Raw genomic sequence first — 20,987 nt, forward strand, 5'->3', positions numbered from 1 at the left:
TCAGTGTACTTTACCCTTGTTAACAAGATTTTCCTCATCTTTTAAAGATTTGATTCTATAGGTATAATTGGGGGTTCTATGCTCCATGAAAGTATTGCCAAATGAACAAGGGCCTTTAGCACTTAGAAATCAATGGTATAATATGAATAAAGTTAAAATTTAAGCAGTGAAAATACCATTTTTACTAGAATATGTTGATAAAGGCATCTGTATTAAAGACAATCCCATTAACAGAATTACTGCGGGTAGCGTAAAAGCTTCATTAGTATGAAATATGACCAATTTAGGACTCTTTAAGGTGTTAACATTACTACCTATTTGGATTTCAGAGTACAATTAGTGACTTAATATATCATTTTTGACAAAGATCACTGGAGAGTTAAGACTTCTTGTTAGTCAAGTATACTTTTTAGCTCCACTAGAGATCAGGGGCATGAGGTTTCAACATCAATGTCATTATAAATTATTAAGCCAAGCTAGTATTTATAATTTGATAGATAAAACTTTAAAAACATAACATAAATTTGTTACATAAATTGTTACTTTTTAATTTGACTATATTTTTCTACTCTATATTTAACAGAAAAAGAACCTTATTGTAAATAATTCATTTCATTATTTTTTACTTTTTCTTTGCTTCACTATTAATTTCTTCTTAGAGATTAAACAAAGGATACAGGAAATGTATATGGTTAGTGTTTAACATTAATTGTTGAAATATATTAATTTTATTGTTTATCAAAAATATAGTTATCTCTATATATATCTGAATATTTATCTGAACTATTAAATATAATACTTATATATGGCTATTTTTGCAATTATATTAAAAATATACAGCCCCAGACCCAGAAAGTCCTTTTTTTCACGTATCTTTGCTATTATCAAGGCTATATAACTCCTCACATTCTTTTATTTATTTCTCTATATTTTGAGATGGAGTCTCACTCTGTCACCCAGGCTGGTGTGCAGTGGCACCATGTTGGCTCATTGTAACTTTCATCTCCTGGGTTCAAGCAATTCTCCTGCCTCAGCCCCCGGAGTTGCTGAGATTACAGGTGCCCACTGCCATGCCCGGCTAATTGTTTTTGGATTATTTTAGCAGAGACGGGTTTTCACCATGTTGGCCAGGCTGGTCTGGAACTCTTGACCCTAGGTGATCTGCCCGCCTCGGCCTCTCAAAATGTTGGGATTACAGGCTTGAGCCACCGTGCCAGGCCACATTCTCTTATTTTTAGAAGTTCATTGTCTTTTCTAACTTATTTTTCTTTACTTGTTTTTTTTTTTTTTTTTTTTTAGACAGAATCTCATTCTGTCACCCAGGCTGTAGTGCAGTGGTATAATCTCTGCAACCTCTGTCTCCAGGGTTCCGCAATTCTCATGCTTCAGCCTCCCGAGTAGCTGGCATTACAGGCGTAGCCACCATGCCCGGCCAAGTTTTGCTTTTTTAGTAGAGATGGGGTTTTGAGACAGGCTTGTCTCAGAACTCCTGGCCTCAAGTGATCTGCCCACCTTGACCTCCCAAAGTGCTGAGATGACAGGCATGAGTCACCATGCCTAGCTTCTTCAATTCCCTTATTTTTCTTTCTCTCCAAATGTTGTCCTTCACGCTTTATAGTTAAGTATCATCTGCCGATCTCTCCCCAGCCTTTCAGTCTTGGTAGTTGAAATACATCTGCATCTAAATACATCTCTCTAAAAGATTGGCATTACATGAATATACCCATGCTTTCTACAAAATGAAATATGGAGATTGTCAATATAGAATTATTATAAATCTAGACCGGGGGCAGTGACTCATGCCTGTAATCCTAGCACTTTGGGAGGCCCAGGTGGGCAGATCACTGGAGGTCAGGAGTTCAAGACCAGCCTGGCCAACATGGTGAAACTCTGTCTCCCCTAAAAGTACAACAATTAGCCAGGCGTATTGGCTGGTGCCTATAATACCAGCTACTCGGGAGGCTGAGGCAGGAGAATTGCTTGAACCCGGGGAGCAGAGGTTGCGATGAGCCAAGATTGCACTGCTGCACTTCAGCCTGGGCAACAGAGTGAGACTGTCTCACAAAAAAAAAAAAAAAAAAAATCTATAAATATAATTGTTTTGTTATTTGATGAATGAGAGAAATGAAATTTCATCTTAATGTTATACGTCAGTTTGGAAAAAATGTGGAGTGAATCAGTTATTTTTTATTAGTTTATATAGGATAAATGTAATCATTTCAAAAGTTCAGGGCCATTATGTGGCCCTACATAAAATGGAGTTCATCAATGGCTGAACTGGCAGATACAGGACATGAGCAGCGAATGTGGTAGATCTCCTGACGAGAAATCTCCCAAGTTGAGAGTATTTCACACTTCAAAAATGACAGCCCTCATGACAGGTTCGATTGAACAGTTAAATCCCATCAGACTATCTTGAATTCAGAAGAAGAGAAATAATGAGCTGCATTGGTATTTTGAAATTTCCACAGAGAACTATTGATATAGAGCTTTCATCATGCTTTGTAATTCTCACTAGATTTATCACACTTCATATCAGTGCTTGAACATCCAATAAATGGCATTGCATGCTCTAGAATAATAACAAAGCTGTAAAAATGGGATATTTAATGAACTTTCTTGGTAAGATTGTAAATTACTTAACTTCAGGCTACCAGCATTAATTAGCACATTGGGCCTAGTAAATTCAATGGAACATCTTCAGTAGGGATTCTAGAATGCCTACCTGTGATTACCTGGCTAATATTTGTCATTGGTACTATACAGAAATAAGAGGAATTAACATGCCAATTAATTAGATGACTCTTATGGCTGTGTTTTTCATACATTTTGGGAGAATTATGTTTCTATGAATGGGAAAATGTATTTCCTTGCATTTAAAAATTAATTGAATACATATAAACATACATACCTCCTTTCTCTTAGATGCATAATCTTTGAGTGGTTAGTAATAATTTAACAGCTATTTATGTGACACATTCAGATGAAATATTCTTGCAAAGGAAGTAATTGTAGAGTTGAAGTGAAATTTAAAAATCAAATGAGAAAAAGATTCTGGTTTGTCTGATCTTAAAATATTACAAAGGTCTATGAAAATATGACAAATCAATTTCCTTTTGCTTTTCTGTAACTATTAATCTCCTGATGTATCTCTGTTGACTTTTTTGAAAGGGCAAATTCAACCATAATTTGCTGCTTTAAATTATTAAAGAAAATAAAATGTAATTCCAACCAATATGAAACAGCTGCATTTCAAAATCAATAGCATACATATTTGTTAAATTATTGATATTAAATAAAACTTTATTTTTTAAAATTTCATTAAAGGAATGTGTTTTGTTTTCATTCTATGCAGGCAGCAATTCTTGCCAACTAAACAATGGTGGATGCTCTCAACTTTGTTTACCCACATCTGAAACTACAAGAACTTGTATGTGTACAGTGGGATATTATCTCCAAAAGAACCGCATGTCATGTCAAGGTATGAGTTCATGGAAAACCTTACCTCTGGTTAATTTACTTCATTAGTCGTTATATACCATGCAGACTTTAGGCACCAAAGTCAGTTAAACATTAGAAAAAAAATTAACCAGTTATTAGGAAATAGTATACTGTTTAGTCTCATATGTGTGAGATTTTAATATTTGAAATATTTAAAATATTGTTCTGCCTTATAAGACATTCTAATTTTTTAGTTATTTTTAACAACTGCAGTTTATTATCAAACCTTTAACCTAATCTAGTAGAAGCTACCTTCAACCTGAATAGGCAAAAGTTATAGTGAAAAGTAGTGCTTGATTGGCTGGAATTAATGTAGAATTTGAACTAAATAATGTTTACTTTAGACTATATAAGAGAAAGCACTTGAGAGAACGTGAGGTCTCAGGTTTGCATAACTGAGGGAGAAAAGCACTGTAAGAGAATTGGTACCTAAGAAATCTTGCTTTGCAATCTCTACTTCTCTTAGTCCCAGAGAATTTTGTTTCTAGGATGATCTTTTATATCTAATGATCATAGCTTAATTTTATCATTAAAAATGTTCCAATCTTATTTGAGAAATATGTATGTATATTAGTCTTATCATTTATTTTATTTTAAATCCAATATTTATATGATACGTATTACATACATGGATCTGTTCTAAGTACCTTAAACATATTAATTCACTTAATCTTCATAACCTCATGAGGTAGGTCTCTTATTCAGAAATGAGGAAACTGAGGCACAGAGAAATTAAACAACTTAATCAGGTTGCATGGATAGGAAGGAGCAGAAACAGATTTGATTCTAGGCATTCTAGTTTTAATAAGAAAAGGATATAAATATTTTCTAATATATTGACAAAATGCATAAGCTTTAGCGGGTCTACTTCTGGTAGTTAGCTTAATATTTATGTGCCTGTTTTAGGACAGGCTTTTGATGCTACAGAAGTGAGCTATTAATAGCTAATTAAGCTACTGATGTATTCTTAGTATGACAAAGATTTATAAAGACTATCTTCATAAATTTCTTAATTTAAGAAATCTAAATATGTATTAAAATATCAGTGATATAGTAATCTTATATCAGGTTTATTATCATCTATAAGTAAAGAGATGTTTGGATTTTAAGGAAGAGGGAATAAATTTAGGTTGAGAGATGAGGTAGGCTTCCACGAATCATCTAACTCGGTGCTTATGAAAGTGTGAGACCCGTACCAGCATCGTCAGCACCAACTGGAAGATTTTTAGAAATTTAAATGATCAGGCTTCTGGGATGGTGCCCACTAATTCATTTTAATAAATTCCTATTTTAATAAATCGTATGCATAAACAAATTTGAGAACTACAAATCTACCTACCTTTCATTAGTCAGGAAGTGTAGTGCACAATAATTTTTAAAAAGTCTAGGAACTACATTTATTAACATAAATTAAGATTGTTAAAAATAATACAAATGAAATTATTTTCATTTTAAATATTCATCCTGGGCTTCCCTTCCCCCGCTTCTCTCCTGCCCTGCATTTAGGTGTAGAATCATTTCTCATGTACTCTGTTCATGAAGGAATCAGGGGGATACCTCTTGAACCAAGTGACAAAATGGATGCTTTGATGCCTATATCAGGAACTTCATTTGCCGTGGGAATAGATTTCCATGCAGGTAAATAGCTTTTTAGTAATAATTTATGCATAATGTATTCACTTGATTTATTAAAGATGATGGGAATCCAACATTTTCCTCTGTACTTTAACAGTCAAGGTGAGAAATAAGAAAGCAGCAAATAGATAAATTTTAAAGCCAATCATAACTTGTTCTAAATATGTAATGTCTGAAAAACAATCAAGTAAAATTGTCCGAAAGTATAGCATTTGAATTGCAATTGCATTAACATACCATGATTGGCACTTGGTCGCTTACTTTTATTTCTCTCTCTTTTTTATTTTGATACTTTACTTTTATCTAGTTGTAAATATAAGACATATAAAGCATGTTGACCTATTATATACTAAAATATAATCTTATTTAAAATATAATCAGGATGTGATTTTCTATTGTAATACAAGCAGTGGCAAATGAAATCCAAATAATAGGAACAATTATACATGCTAAACCATTGAAAATTATTGTTGAGTATAGTATGTATCATTTGGAGTCAGATTTTACTTTACCTTCTTATATTTTAGCAAACAGTGAAAGGAAGCAGCAGGAAGCAAAGTGGACACTAATATTTTCTTGCGGCTAATATGAACAAATGATTGGGAATTAATGGTAGACACTGTTGAATTTGCTGAAGTAAACAAGTGTTTTGGTGCTAATTGCTAAATTCTGACATAGCATAAATATTTGGTATTCACATTAAAATTCAGATTCACTACCTTCCACTTGAGGACTTAAACTTATAAAAAGAAATGCTAAATCATATGTTTCCTGAATTGACGTTTCAGCGTTGAACATGTAAATGCATGTCCACAGTGTTTTTATCTGTGTAAAGACTTAATTTTATCTAATATTAAACCACAAATAGCTATTTGATTTATAATCTTAAAAAAAAAAAAAAAAAAAGAATCTTTGTAATCTTGCCCCAGCATGTGGGCTTCTGGTAGTTGCTTATTGTCCCCCAGCTCTAACACATTTTGTTTAATCATGTATTAATAAAATTCTTGACTACAAGTTAGTGAATTACTGGGGATCTTCACAAATGGTTCAGAAAGGACTTTTCTTTTTTCTTTTTTTTTAATGATACTTTAAGTTCTAGGGTACATGTGCATAACATATAGGTTTGTCACATATGTACACTTGTGCCATGTTGGTGTGCTGCACCCATCAACTCGTCAGCACCCATCAAGTCGTCATTTATGTCAGGTATAACTCCCAATGCAATCCCTCCCCCCTCCCCCCTCCCCATGATAGGCACCAGTGTGTGATGTTCCCCTTCCCGAGTCCAAGTGATCTCATTGTTCAGTTCCCACCTATGAGTGAGAACATGCGGTGTTTGGTTTTCTGTTCTTGCAATAGTTTGCTGAGAATGATGGTTTCCAGCTGCATCCATGTCCCTACAAAGGACGCAAAGTGATCCTTTTTTATGGCTGCATAGTATCCCATGGTGTATATGTGCCACATTTTCTTAATCCAGTCTGTCACAGATGGACATTTGGGTTGATTCCAAGTCTTTGCTATTGTGAATAGTGCCGCAATAAACACACGTGTGCATGTGTCTTTATAGCAGCATGATTTATAATCCTTTGGGTATATACCCAGTAGTGGGATGGCTGGGTCTTATGGTATATCTAGTTCTAGATCCTTGAGGAATTACCATACTCTTTTCCATAATGGTTGAACTAGTTTACAATCCCACCAACAGTATAAAACTGTTCCTATTTCTGCACATCCTCTCCAACACCTGTTGTTTCCTGACTTTTTAATGATTGCCATTCTAAATGGTGTGAGATGGTATCTCATTGTGGTTTTGATTTGCATTTCTCTGATGGCCAGTGATGATGAGCATTTTTTCATGTGTCTGTTGGCTGTATGAATGTCTTCTTTTGAGAAATGTCTGTTCATATTCTTTGCCCACTTTTTGATGGGGTTGTTTGTTTTTTTCTTGTGTATTTGTTTGAGTTCTTTGTAGATTCTGGATATTAGCCCTTTGTCAGATGAGTAGATTGCAAAAATTTTCTCCCATTCTGTAGGTTGCCTGTACACTCTGATGGTACTTTCTTTTGCTGTGCAGAAGCTCTTTAGTTTAGTTAGATCCCATTTGTCAATTTTGTCTTTTGTTGCCGTTGCTTTTGGTGTTTTAGACATGAAGTCCTTGCCCATGCCTGTGTCCTGAATGGTACTACCTAGGTTTTCTTCTAGGGTTTTTATGGTATTAGGTCTAACATTTAAGTCTCTAATCCATCATGAATTAATTTTCATATAAGGAGTAAGGAAAGGATCCAGTTTCAGCCTTCTACTTATGGCTAGCCAATTTTTCCAGCACCATTTATTAAATAGGGAGTCCTTTCCCCATTTCTTGTTTCTCTCAGGTTTGTCAAAGATCAGATGGCTGTAGATGTGTGGTATTATTTCTGAGGACTCTGTTCTGTTCCATTGGTCTATATCTCTGTTTTGGTACCAGTACCATGCTGTTTTGGTTACTGTAGCCTTGTAGTATAAAGTCAGGTAGCGTGATGCCTCCAGCTTTGTCCTTTTGACTTAGGATTGTCTTGGCAATGCGGGCTCTTTTTTGGTTCCATATGAACTTTAAAGCAGTTTTTCCAATTCTGTGAAGAAAGTCATTGGTAGCTTGATGGGGATGGCATTGAATCTATAAATTACCTTGGGGAGTATGGCCATTGTCATGATATTGATTCTTCCTATCCATGAGCATGGTATGTTCTTCCATTTGTTTGTGTCCTCTTTGATTTCACTGAGCAGTGGTTTGTAGTTCTCCTTGAAGAGGTCCTTTCCATCCCTTGTAAGTTGGATTCCTAGGTATTTTATTCTCTTTGAAGCAATTGTGAATGGAAGTTCATTCCTGATTTGGCTCTCTGTTTGTCTGTTAGTGGTGTATAAGAATGCTTGTGATTTTTGCACATTAATTTTGTATCCTGAGACTTTGCTGAATTTGTTTATCAGCTTAAGGAGATTTGGGGCTGAGGCAATGGGGTTTTCTAAATATACAATCATGTCATCTGCAAACAGGGACAATTTGACTTCTTCTTTTCCTAACTGGATACCCTTGATTTCTTTCTCTTGCCTGATTGCCCTAGCCAGAACTTCCAACACTATGTTGAATAGGAGTGGTGAGAGAGGGCATCCCTGCCTTGTGCCAGTTTTCAAAGGGAATTTTTCCAATTTTTGCCCATTCAGTATGATATTAGCTGTGGGTTTGTCATAAATAGCTCTTATTATTTTGAGGTACGTTCCCTCAATACCGAATTTATTGAGCGTTTTTAGCGTGAAAGGCTGTTGAATTTTGTCAAAAGCCTTTTCTGCATCTATTGAGATAATCATGTGGTTCTTGTCTTTGGTTCTGTTTATATGCTGGATTACATTTATTGATTTGCATATGTTGAACCAGCCTTGCATCCCAGGGATGAAGCCCACTTGAACATGGTGGATAAGTTTTTGATGTGCTGCTGAATCCGCTTTGCCAGTATTTTATTGAGGATTTTTGCATCGATGTTCATCAGGGATATTGGTCTAAAATTCTCTTTTTTTGTTGTGTCTCTGCCAGGCTTTGGTATCAGGATGATGTTGGCCTCATAAAATGAGTTAGGGAGGATTCCCTCTTTTTCTATTGATTGGAATAGTTTCAGAAGGAATGGTACCAGCTCCTCCTTGTACTTCTGGTAGAATTCAGCTGTGAATCCATCTGGTCCTGGACTTTTTTTGGTGGGTAGGCTATTAATTATTGCCTCAATTTCAGAGCCTGCTATTGGTCTATTCAGGGATTCAGCTTCTTCCTGGTGTAGTCTTGGAAGAGTGTAACTGTCCAGGAAATTATCCATTTCTTCTAGATTTTCTAGTTGATTTGCGTAGAGGTGTTTATAGTATTCTCTGATGGTAGTTTGTATTTCTGTGGGGTCAGTGGTGATATCCCCTTTATCATTTTTCATTGCGTCTATTTGATTCCTCTCTCTTTTCTTCTTTATTAGTCTTGCTAGCGGTCTGTCAATTTTGTTGATCTTTTCAAAAAACCAACTCCTGGATTCATTGATTTTTTGGAGGGTTTTTTGTGTCTCTATCTCCTTCAGTTCTGTTCTGATCTTAGTTATTTCTTGCCTTCTGCTAGCTTTTGAATGTGTTTGCTCTTGCCTCTCTAGTTCTTTTAATTGTGATGTTAGAGTGTCCATTTTAGATCTTTCCTGCTTTCTCTTGTGGGCATTTAGTGCTATAAATTTCCCTCTACACACTGCTTTAAATGTGTCCCAGGGATTCTGGTATGTTGTATCTTTGTTCTCATTGGTTTCAAAGAGCATCTTTATTTGTGCCTTCATTTCGTTATGTACCCAGTAGTCATTCAGGAGCAGGTTGTTCAGTTTCCATGTAGTTGAGCGGTTTGGATTGAGTTTCTTCGTCCTGAGTTCTAGTTTGATTGCACTGTGGTCTGAGAGACAGTTTGTTATAATTTCTGTTCTTTTACATTTGCTGAGGAGTGCTTTCCTTCCAATTATGTGGTCAATTTTGGAATAAGTGTGATGTGGTGCTGAGAAGAATGTATATTCTGTTGATTTGGGGTGCAGAGTTCTATAGATGTGTATTAGGTCCTCTTGGTGCAGAGATGAGTTCAATTCCTGGATATCCTTGTGAACTTTCTGTCTCGTTGATCTGTCTAATGTTGACAGTGGAGTGTTGAAATCTCCCATTATTATTGTATGGGAGCCTAAGTCTCTTTGTAAGTCTCTAAGGACTTGCTTCATGAATCTGGGTGCTCCTGTATTGCGTGCATATATATTTAGGATAGTTAGCTCTTCCTGTTGAATTGATCCCTTTACCATTATGTAATGGCCTGCTTTGTCTCTTTTGATCTTTGTTGGTTTAAAGTCTGTTTTATCAGAGACTAGGGTTGCAACCCCTGCTTTTTTTTTTCTCCATTTGCTTGGTAGATCTTCCTCCATCCCTTTATTTTGAGCCTATGTATGTCTCTGCATGTGAGATGGGTCTCCTGAATACAGCAGACTGATGGGTCTTGACTCTTTATCCAGTTTGCCAGTCTGTGTCTTTTCATTGGAGCATTTAGTCCATTAACATTTAAGGTTAATATTGTTATGTGTGACCTTGATCCAGCCATTATGATATTAACTGGTTATTTTGCTCGTTAGTTGATGCAGTTTCTTCCTAGCCTCGATGGTCTTTACATTTTGGCATGTTTTTGCAATGGCTGGTACCGGTTGTTCCTTTCCATGTTTAGGGCTTCCTTCAGGGTCTCTTGTAAGGCAGGCCTGGTGGTGAGAAAATTTCTAAGCATCTGCTTATCTGTAAAGGATTTTATTTCTCCTTCACTGATGAAACTTAGTTTGGCTGGATATGAAATTCTGGGTTGAAAATTCTTTTCTTTAAGAATGTTGAATATTGGCCTCCACTCTCTTCTGGCTTGGAGAGTTTCTGCCGAGAGATCTGCTGTTAGTCTGATGGGCTTCCCTTTGTGGGTAACTCGACCTTTCTCTCTGGCTGCCCTTAAGATTTTTTCCTTCATTTCAACTTTTATGAATCTGGCAATTATATGTCTTGGAGTTGCTCTTCTCTAGGAGTATCTTTGTGGCATTCTCTGTATTTTCTGAATTTGAATGTTGGCCTGCCCTACTAGGTTGGGGAAGTTCTCCTAGATGATATCCTGAAGAGTGTTTTCCAACTTGGTTCCATTTTCCCCCTCACTTTCAGGCACCCCAATCAGACGTAGATTTGGTCTTTTTACATAATCCCATACTTCTTGCAGGCTTTGTTCATTTCTTTTTCTTCTTTTTTCTTTTGGTTTCTCTTCTCGCTTCATTTCATTCATTTGATCCTCAATTGCTGATACTCTTTCTTCCAGTTGATCGAGTCGGTTACTGAAGCTTGTGGATTTGTCACGTATTTCTCATGTCATGGTTTTCATCTCTGTCATTTCATTTATGACCTTCTCTGCATTAATTATTTTAGCTATCAATTCTTCCACTCTTTTTTCAAGATTTTTTGTTTCTTTGCGCTGAGTACGTAATTCCTCCTTTAGCTCTGAGAAGTTTTGATGGACTTGCTTTGGAAGCTTCCTCTCAGGGGTGTACTCCACCGTGTGAGGTGTGGGGTGTCAGACTGCCCCTAGTGGGGGATGTCTCCCAGTTAGGCTACTCAAGGGTCAGGGACCCACTTGAGCAGGCAGTCTGTCTGTTCTCAGATCTCAACCTCCGTGTTGTGAGATCCACTGCTCTCTCCAAATCTGTCAGACAGAGTCATTTGCGTCTGCAAAGGTTTCTGCTGCTTTTGTTGTTGTTGTTATTAACTGTGCCCTGTCCCCAGAGGTGGAGTCTACAGAGACAGGCAGGTTTCCTTGATCTGCTGTGAGCTCCACCCAGTTCGAGCTTCCCAGGGGCTTTGTTTACCTACTTAAGCCTCAGCAATGGTGGGCGCCCCTCCCCCAGCCTTGCTGCTGCCTTGCAGTTAGATCGCAGACTGCTGTGTTAGCAATGAGGGAGGCTCCGTGGGCATGAGGCCCTCCTGGCCAGGTGTGGGATATATTCTCATGGTGTGCCCGTTTGCTTAAAGCGCAGTATTGGGGTGGGAGTTACCCGATTTTCCAGGTGTTGTGTGTTTCAGTTCCCCTGGCTAGGAAAAGGGATTCCCTTCCCCCTTGCACTTCCCAGGTGAGGCGATGCCTCGCCCTGCTTCAGCTTTCGCTGGTCGGGCTGCAGCAACTGACCAACACCGATTGTCCGGCACTCCCCAGTGAGATGACCCCAGTACCTCAGTTGGAAATGCAGAAATCACCAGTCTTTGTGTCGCTTGCGCTGGGAGTTGGAGACTGGATCTGTTCCTATTCGGCCATCTTGCTCCGCCCCCGATTGTAATGTCAGAAAGGACTTTTCTTAAGCAGATTGTTTTGCACCAACTGTTTGGAATTGGATAGAGGCAAATTTTTAAAACCACCTTTACCAAAAGGAAATACAAAGAAGTATAAGACATTTTATTAAGCAACATGTTAATTTTGCCAAAATCTTGGTGTGATTTTTGATCAGACTGAAATCTCATTATTGGTGGAAGGCTAATTATCTCCACAATGAATAATCTACCTTGTCTGTTAGGTACATGCATTTTATTCGTTAGAATTTTATTGTATAGGATTTGTTAAGTGCAAAACTAAGAAAACTTGAACTTGTAAAAGGTTTTATGCATACAGTACATTCATATATTTTTACTAGGTACATAATCCTTTGTTTTAGCTGGAGCATGTATTCAATTATTTTGAATACTCCATAATGAGTTTTGTAAATATTTCATAAATTTCCATGAGGAAAAAATATTAACATAAGCAATTTGATCTAAATGTTCTGATAAGATCCTTAATAAATATTTCGCTTTTTAAGGGTAAATGGATCATTTGAATGAGTTAAATTCACTCTCCAAGGTTTATATTGGCCCTGAAATGGTTACATTTAATATCATGTACCATGATGCAGGATATTTTTATTTGCAGAGAATAGGACTTTCTGTTTCAAAATGCCCAACAATTCTTAATATCATAAACTTATTTCATGTCAAAGTGACTTTTCCTAAGGAGAAGTTACCTGTTTTAGTTAAAACTTAGTTCTTTACATTTTGCCTGCCATATTTTTATTTCATGGGAAAAAATTATTTTCAGATAAGCTATTTCTTCTTCTAAATGTAAAGGGATGCAAGCATATGGAATAGTCATGTAGGTAGAATGTTCAAGAATCTATTAAAATCCCTACTGTTACTCAGAATACAGCAGTGAAAAACTTTCTTTAAAACCAAAGAAGGTTAGAGATCCACAGGCCAGGGAAGCATAGTTGGAAGAAACCAGAGTTTAGCCACAGACAACCTGGGGTTCTAATGCCAGCTCAACCACTACTAGCTTTGTGACCTTGGGTAAGTTACCTAATTTTTCTGAGGCTCTGTTTCCTTACTTTTTTGGGGTGTGGGCATGTTTAGATCAAAGTAAGCAAATGTTTAGCAAAGTACCTGATATACGTTGGTGCTCAGAGAATGGTAACAAAATATCAAATAAGTGGGAAGTAAAATATTGTAGAAATTATCATTATATATATAATATATATATAAAATATATATATATATATTTTAACAAAGATGCCCTGGAAGCTACATTTAAATTTCCAATTAGCTAGGATTTTGTTTTACTGTTCTCTCAACTAATATTATATTTTCTATACAATTATTTGAATAGAAAAATGGGTGTTTCTTCACTACTCTGGGGTGATAAACATAGGTTAAAAAAATCTCCCTGTTGAGAATAAACATCATCATCATCATCATCAGTCTGTAGAGCTGATGCTTAAAGATTAGATATCAGAACTATTTACAATATTAAATGCCAATCTAAGAGGCTGGCATCCAGTGCTTAGACTGAACTAACTAAAACACTAATGAAGGTCATGATGGAGGTGGCGCTATCCGGAGTTTTCTACTGCCTTTTTTCATGACTTTTATTACTTCCATCTACTTTACAGTCTGATCCTTTATTAATTGTGTTTTATGAAAATATATTAGGATCAGAATAAGTGTCAGCAGCTTGATTTATAATATCTTTATAGTGATGATATACAAGCTCTGTGACTTCATGGAGGGAAGTTACAGAGAGAGAGAAAGGAAAACCTGGATTGTTACTCAGAGAAAGAAAGAGAGAAAACAAACATTTTTTGTTGTGCCAATCTCTAATTATTAATCTTTTTTTTTTTTTAATATGGCCTTCATATTTCACCTGATTATAGGTTCTTTCTCGGTTCATTTCTTTTGCAGATATTTTATTTCCTCTTCTTCTATTAATGATATTTACCCCAGGGACATAATCTCTACATTAGGATCAAAATGGAAGGGCACAGTTGCCTCTTATTCTAAACAAACAGCCCCAGTCATACAAAGGAGGTGCAGTGGAAGAGAATAATTTGCAAAGTACAAGTATTGTAATTTAATAATACTATTTCATTACCATGATATTACAGATGAATGTATTATCAAAACCTGTGCATTTCGTAAGAATTAACAGATCTGAATCTTTCTGGGTTTGGTCGTAATAAATTAAAGCTTTCTGCAATGAACACATTGTTTGTTCTACCAGATGAAGCAATTCTGGATACTCTCCACAGAAGTAAATAAGACACTGTGGCTAGATTTAAAATGTTCAAAGCATTTTTATCTCTTCACTGGAAAAGTCCCATTCCAGTGGAAAAAAAAAAAATTGAGCTTTGAAAATCCTTGCCTGCTGAGTGATATTCCTCCTGATAAATGAATACTGCATTTGATGCTTTAACAGATACATTTTAGTTTGGAGAAAAGCCTTCAAAACAAAGCCCATTGCTCCACTTAGTTAAGTGATCTTCAGTAAGTAATGCTCTGTTCAATTCAGTCCTCCCTCCCCTTGGGGTACTTATGCCTTTTCCTTAATAATGAAACAATAGGATGCTACTTGAAGAGGACATTCTACTCAGAGAATAATTATTCATCCAGAACACTTCAAACTTATATTCTTTTTTAATCTTTTTTCTCTTTTATTCAAATTTGGGTCATCCAACTCAATGAAGCAACAACTGTTGTTTACTATAATATCTACCAGGTTTAGAATTTCACATCTAAGTTGCTGGGGAAGATAAAGATAAACAAGGGCCCAGCTGTAATGGCTCATACCTGTAAACCTAGCACTTTGGGAGACAGAGTTGGGAAGATCACTTGAGTCCAAGAGTTTGAGACTAGCCTGGGCAATAGAGTGAGACCCTGTCTCTATTAAAAGAAAAAAATAAACCCAGAATAAGGGTCATTATTTGGATGTCACTGTCTGGCGCTCACTATAGGAAATATTTTAATATTTTTTTACACCATCACATCGTGATCTGGCTAAGACAATAAAAACACTGAAGGAACATGTCAGTATACATTTATCTGAATCCATAGAATATATAACACCAAGAGTGAACCCTAATGTTAGCGATAGATGATAATATAAACTATGTATGTGTTGGCTTAAATTCACCTCTGACAAATGTATCACTCTGGTGTGAGATGTTGATAGTGGGCAAAGCTGTTTGGGTATGGGGGAAAGAATATGTGGGAACTCTACTTTCTAATCAGTTTTGCTGTGAACCTAGAACTCTAAAAATTAAAACCTATTTAAAAAACACTAAAGAAGTATATGTGGCAAAATATCATTGCCATATTTATACAGTGAATGTCATCTATTTATATGAAAGAATCCCACCTTAATAGTCCCACAACATTCACATTTATCTTTGAAATGTAGAACTAGAAGGAGTATTTGATACCATTTGTAGCACTCTCTCATGACACAGGTAAGGAAACTGGAACCCAAAGAGATCAAGGGGCCATATACTAATGGAGTATGCTACTCCTAGTTCTTTCCACTGTGCCATCTTGCATTTGTAACCACTGAAGCAAACGTTTATTTCGACCATTGTTGGCATTACTTGATGACACTACATTGCACTTCTGCAAATTTGTGCTAGTAGAAGATCGTGTATTATTTTGATTTATATACTGAATCATGATTTTTAAACTCATTTAATAATTGAAGCTAGTGACACTCAAATGAGTCTCTCTCTTTTTTATTTTCTATGCCTGGAAGCTTATAAAAAGAAACTATTTATGAAAGTTTTCTAGTAACCACTTTGTCACCAACCAAGGCCACAGAAGAATTATAGAAAGAATTCTTTTTATGTCAGTAGCAGCAATAGTTTAAGAAATATAATATTGTTGCTTTGGGACATTTTTGCAGTTTTATGAAAACCATTTTCTTGGCTACAAAGTGAATTTTTAGGGCTGTTTCAATTTCTTCTTGTGACAGTGAAACTAAAACTACTTTTTGTCATTTCAAACTTTCTTCAATAATATATTTTTTAATCATGTGAGCAGTTTGTATAGATTTGTAAGTAGTCAATTCAGTAAATCTTTCAAGATGTAATATCACAAGAAAATAAAAACTTATCATTACTACCTGAAATATAAATATCATACACATGCATAACATAAGGCATTTTATGTTAAGTAAATTACTGGAAATATCTCATAGATCCTTTTTGGATAATTTCTAAACTCAAAACATAAAAACAAACCTCTGTTAGGCATCTCAATTTATCAGTATGTTACCTGAAATTAAAAGCCCGAGAAGATGCACAGGGATCACCTACTAAAATTAAAACTATGGCCAACTTATTTGAGATCTATATTATTTTCCATATTATTGAGAGAATCTCTTAGGCAAGTCTCATGCAACTTCAGGCACTCAGCATCCCTCAGGAAAGGGAAAGATCTTGACACCAACTTTAGATTAATCCGCATGAAGCACATCAAATCTGCATTAGGAAACCTTTCTTTTTCTCTACCTGAGTTACTTTGTGCTGCCATATTTCTTTTTAGCTACTGAGACTTCTCCACAGTGATACATTCAATTCTCAATGTACCACTCTTTCTCCCCACTCTTCTTTATCAAAATGGAGCTGCTGAGAAAGCTATTTTCTAAAGGCCTGGTTACTTCAATTCACAGTAAATTATTAGTAGCTGCTTAGAGATTGACAAGTTTTTAAATTATATATGTTTGAGCAGATCACAGTGTCTTAACCCACTGGCAATATCCAGATAAAACACCCCTGAAGATATGTGAAAAAAGTATTTTTATAGATAGGTCAAGCTATTTTATAATTTTCAAATTACTCCATGCTCTGATCCTTAGAGGATAGATTGGTACCTGTTTATTTCCAGAAACCCAGCCCTAGATATGCTGATAGATGAAATGATAATGAGGAGATCTCTTTTAGCTTAGGTACGTTGGTACCTTTGCTATCTTCAATTGTAAACTTAAACTTGAAAAAGTGCTTTTCTTCCCATTTTAAGAAAACAATATGTATTAATCCATTTGTCTTTTTGATAGCATTTATTTTTTAAAAAGCTGTGATTCAGCCTCTGAATTTTTGGGCCATTAATTTTTAATCAAGTAGACAATATTCTAGTTAAAGAAAAAGGAAAGTTATTTAATTTGTTTATGGACTGGTCATAAACAATGAATCTTTAATTTTATTTTATCATTTGGCCTTATTTTTATATAAGGGCAACAAGGAGTAAGTGGATCATTTTGAAACTTTAAGGTGAAAATAAGAACTAATTGATTCTATGAATTCCTTGGTATTTTTAGAATAAGACCTTGACAGAAATTGAAAAAGCCTAGTAATGGAATTAAACGCCTATAAGAGGATTAGAAAACTGAGGGACTGGAAGAGGAAGAAATTAAAATAACAAGAAACCCTTAATATTTGTTGCACACTTACTACATCACAGGAGTAAGGTTGGGAAACTGTGTGTATTTATGTCATTTAATTTATCAAAATCTTTTGAGGAAGGTGGTATTTTTGTTTTAATATTAAACTGGGTTTCAGGATGAGATATGGGTATAGGAAAGACTTGGTTGCTTTGAGATGTTCTAATTAAATTCTGCATTCAGGATTCTTTTGGGTTTTTGCCCCTGAGATTGACCTCAAACACGAATTGCATAAGCAATGTGAAATAATCCACATCTGATCCCTGATAGTTTCATAATGAGAATTTAAATCTTATTGTAATTATGATTGGGAAAGATAATTGATAGGCCATATTAGGGCTCAGAGTTTGAGAGAATCTTGATAATATGGTCAGTGTAGGATTGCCCCTGCTAGATTGAGGGGCAGAAGACTCATGGCACAGCTTCATCTGAGACTCAGATAGTTAAGGAGGGAATCATCACCATCATCATTATCACTATTATGATTGTCATAGAATGGAGGAGGAGAAGAGAGAGAAAATCATTTATTCTCCTATGTTTACATTAGTTACCTATTACTGTGTAACAAATTATTAACACTTGGTGAGACAAAACAATGCTTATGCTCTCATAGTTTCTGTTGGTCAGCTTGCTGTGTCATCTGCTTCAAAGTTTCTTATGAGACTGCAATCACAGTGTTGCACAGAGATGTGGCATCATCAAGACTCAGTTAGGGAGGATTCACTTCCAAGCTGGCTCATGGGACTGTTGGCAAGATTCTGTTTCTTGCAGGTTGTTGAATAGAAGACCACAGCTCTCTACTGAATATTTTCTCAGTTGTTTGTCATGTGGGCCTTTCTGCAGGGCAGTTCACAGCATGACCACAAGCTTCTCGTAGAGCTAGTGAATAAGAGAGTGGGAGGAGGCACTCACAAAATGGAAGTAAGACTTCTTGTCTCCCAATCTCAGCAATGGCATCCCATCACTTTTGGTATATTCTATTTATTAGGAGCTACTCAGTAGATCCATACTCCACTCAGAGAAAGGGACTAGGCAAGGAGTGACTACCAGGTTGTAGGGGTAAGAGCAGTCCACATTAGGGACTGCCTATCACAATATTATAGACCTTTTACGTATCTTATTCCCACACATTATTTTCTGAAGGGTGAACTCTGATGGCAGGTTTGAAATATCAGTGATGTTCCTGTACGGACAGCTTCTGTGTTCTGGCTTAAACCATTTGAGAATGAATTATTGGTGTGGAACATTATGGTCATTGTCTTGATCCTCATTTTGCCCCCAGTTAATAATAAAAGACAAAGCTTAAATAAACTGCCAAATGTTTCACAAATGGAATAGAACAAAGCTGGGATTTAAATTCACACATATATATTTTTTCATCATTTGCTTTCTCCACACTGCCATTCATAAGTTGAGTAAGGGAAGATTCCACAAATATCCAAGAAAGGATGGATTTTGTGTGTGTGTGTGTGTGTGTGTGTGTGTGTGTGTGTGTGTGTGTGTCTGTGTGTCTGCGTGTGTATTTTTTTTTTTTTTTTTTTTTTTGAGACAGAGTCTCACTCTGTCACCCAGGCTGAAGTGCAATGGTGCTATCTCAGCTCACTGCAACTTCTGCCTCCCAGGTTCAAGAGGCATTTCTCCTGCCTCTGCCTCCTAAGTAGCTGAGATTACAGGTGCCCACAACCATGCCCAGTTAATGTTTTGTATTTTTAATAGAGACAGCATTTTGCCACGTTTGCAAGGCTGGTCTTGAACTCCCAAACTCAGATGATCCACCACCTTGGCCTCCCAAAATGCTGGAATTACAGGTGTGAGCCACCGTGCCTGGCCAGGATGGGTGTTTCACAGCAATAACAACAATTTTAAAATATGCAATATAAGGCCAAGGGCCAGAAATATCTAACCATTCCATGTGTGGGATTCAGAAGGCCAAACTAGGGAGCAGGGTAGTCCTAGTACTGAGAATTTGACTTAGTTGATCTGTGATTGTTTATCAAATGGGGAAAATTGTGGACCCCAAAGTTCACTTTGTAATATCTGGAAACATTGTTGTCATATTGGTGTCTGTTGAATAAAAGCCAGGGATGCTGCTAAACAATGCCCTGTGCATGTTTAGTGTCCTGTTCCTTTCTCAAAACGAAGTATTATCCATCTTGAAATACAAATAGTGGTAAGGTCAAGAAACCTATACCAGGGCAAAATCTAAGATTATTTTAGGTGATTTTGATGTGTTCTACTGCTTTAGATCCACTATCCTCCTTGGCAGTAGCAAATCCCACTGTCTTTTCCTTTAGGATGCTATTTGTTATCTTGAGCATCTTGTTCATCAGTACCTAGCTTTTCATGTCATGAGTTTGCCACATTTGCTTTTGGCTACCATTCCAGAAGAGTCCTTCAACAAAAGCCAGAAACTTCTTCCAACCATTCTTTGAAGTTTTTGTCTAGTGTCTGGAAAAGGCTTCATGATATGGTAACTTAAGCCAAATCTTTTACTTAAGGACTCTTCAGCACTGTAGCTCTTTAATTAATAAAAGCTCTTTCAAGAATTTGCTTATAGCTGTCTAGGATTGCCTGGGAATTAAAATTGTGTATTTGTATTTGTATGCACACTTTTGTATGTGCATATACACCTTTGTGTATATCACCAATAGAATTATTATTGTAGTGACTTCATTCTTTGTCACCAAGGCATGCTGAGTGTTTACTGGTGTTAACTATGCTTAGACTGAGTTCTAGTATTGCCTCAAGTATTCCTCTCCAGAGTTCCTTGGCCAGAAAGGGAGCTCCAAAGTACCTGGGAACAATTGCCAGTTCTTTATGCTTGCAATGGTGCTCAAGAGCAATGATATAAATCAGTTTCTAGGATATTGGGCTGTCTCCCATCACATGCTATGGCTAGCTCAATGTGTCAGTGAATTTATCAAAGCCTATGTTAAAGAAAATAAAACAAATAAAACTAGTTCCATTAGTCTTAAAGTTTGTTTCCTTTATTTATTACTCAATTTTACTGAAGATTCAATGAGAAGAGCTAGATAGAGATTAAGTAGGAAAAAAACTGACGTGGAACCAGAAATATAACTTGAATATCAGTGTCTAGTATAAAATACTAGACTAGTTTACTTAAAAATTATGAATCTCTGGAGTTGGAGTATTTTAGAGTTATACAAAGCAACCTCTTCTCAGTAGTGATCTCTCTGGGTCTCTGACAGCTTTTTGACTATTCAACTTCTAATATTAGTAGCATCAACAGTAAAAACCTATAGGCTATTAAAAAAAAAAAAAAAACTATTTTCTCAGTCTAAAGTCATTAAAACCTATGTGAAAAGAATCAGAATTAGACTTGAATAGTTTGAGCAAAAAAACGTAGACTGTATTGTATAAATCTGCTCTGTTCTTCAGGGAAAAAAAAAACAAACATTCACAGGAGGGATTATATTTTGCTGCTTTCCTTACAAATTAAATATGAGATAATGATAAAACTGATGATCCAATCTAGTAATTCAAGGCTCTAAACATATGTAAAAAGTTA

General features: G+C 36.0%; 1 protein-coding gene across 1 annotated transcript in view; it reads left to right on the top strand.

The window, feature by feature from the left end:
• Positions 1-20,987, top strand: part of LOC117095052 (low-density lipoprotein receptor-related protein 1B) — a 1,687,268-nt gene that overhangs the window by 1,415,307 nt on the left and 250,974 nt on the right. Inside the window, exons 34-35 of the mRNA XM_033231629.1 lie at positions 3,356-3,481; positions 5,008-5,139. Coding sequence (XP_033087520.1) covers positions 3,356-3,481; positions 5,008-5,139 — 258 coding nt within the window. The remainder of the gene's footprint in view (positions 1-3,355; positions 3,482-5,007; positions 5,140-20,987) is intronic.

This window comes from Trachypithecus francoisi, unplaced genomic scaffold, assembly GCF_009764315.1.
Source record: "Trachypithecus francoisi isolate TF-2019V2 unplaced genomic scaffold, Tfra_2.0 Lachesis_group13, whole genome shotgun sequence".
NCBI lineage: Eukaryota > Metazoa > Chordata > Mammalia > Primates > Cercopithecidae > Trachypithecus > Trachypithecus francoisi.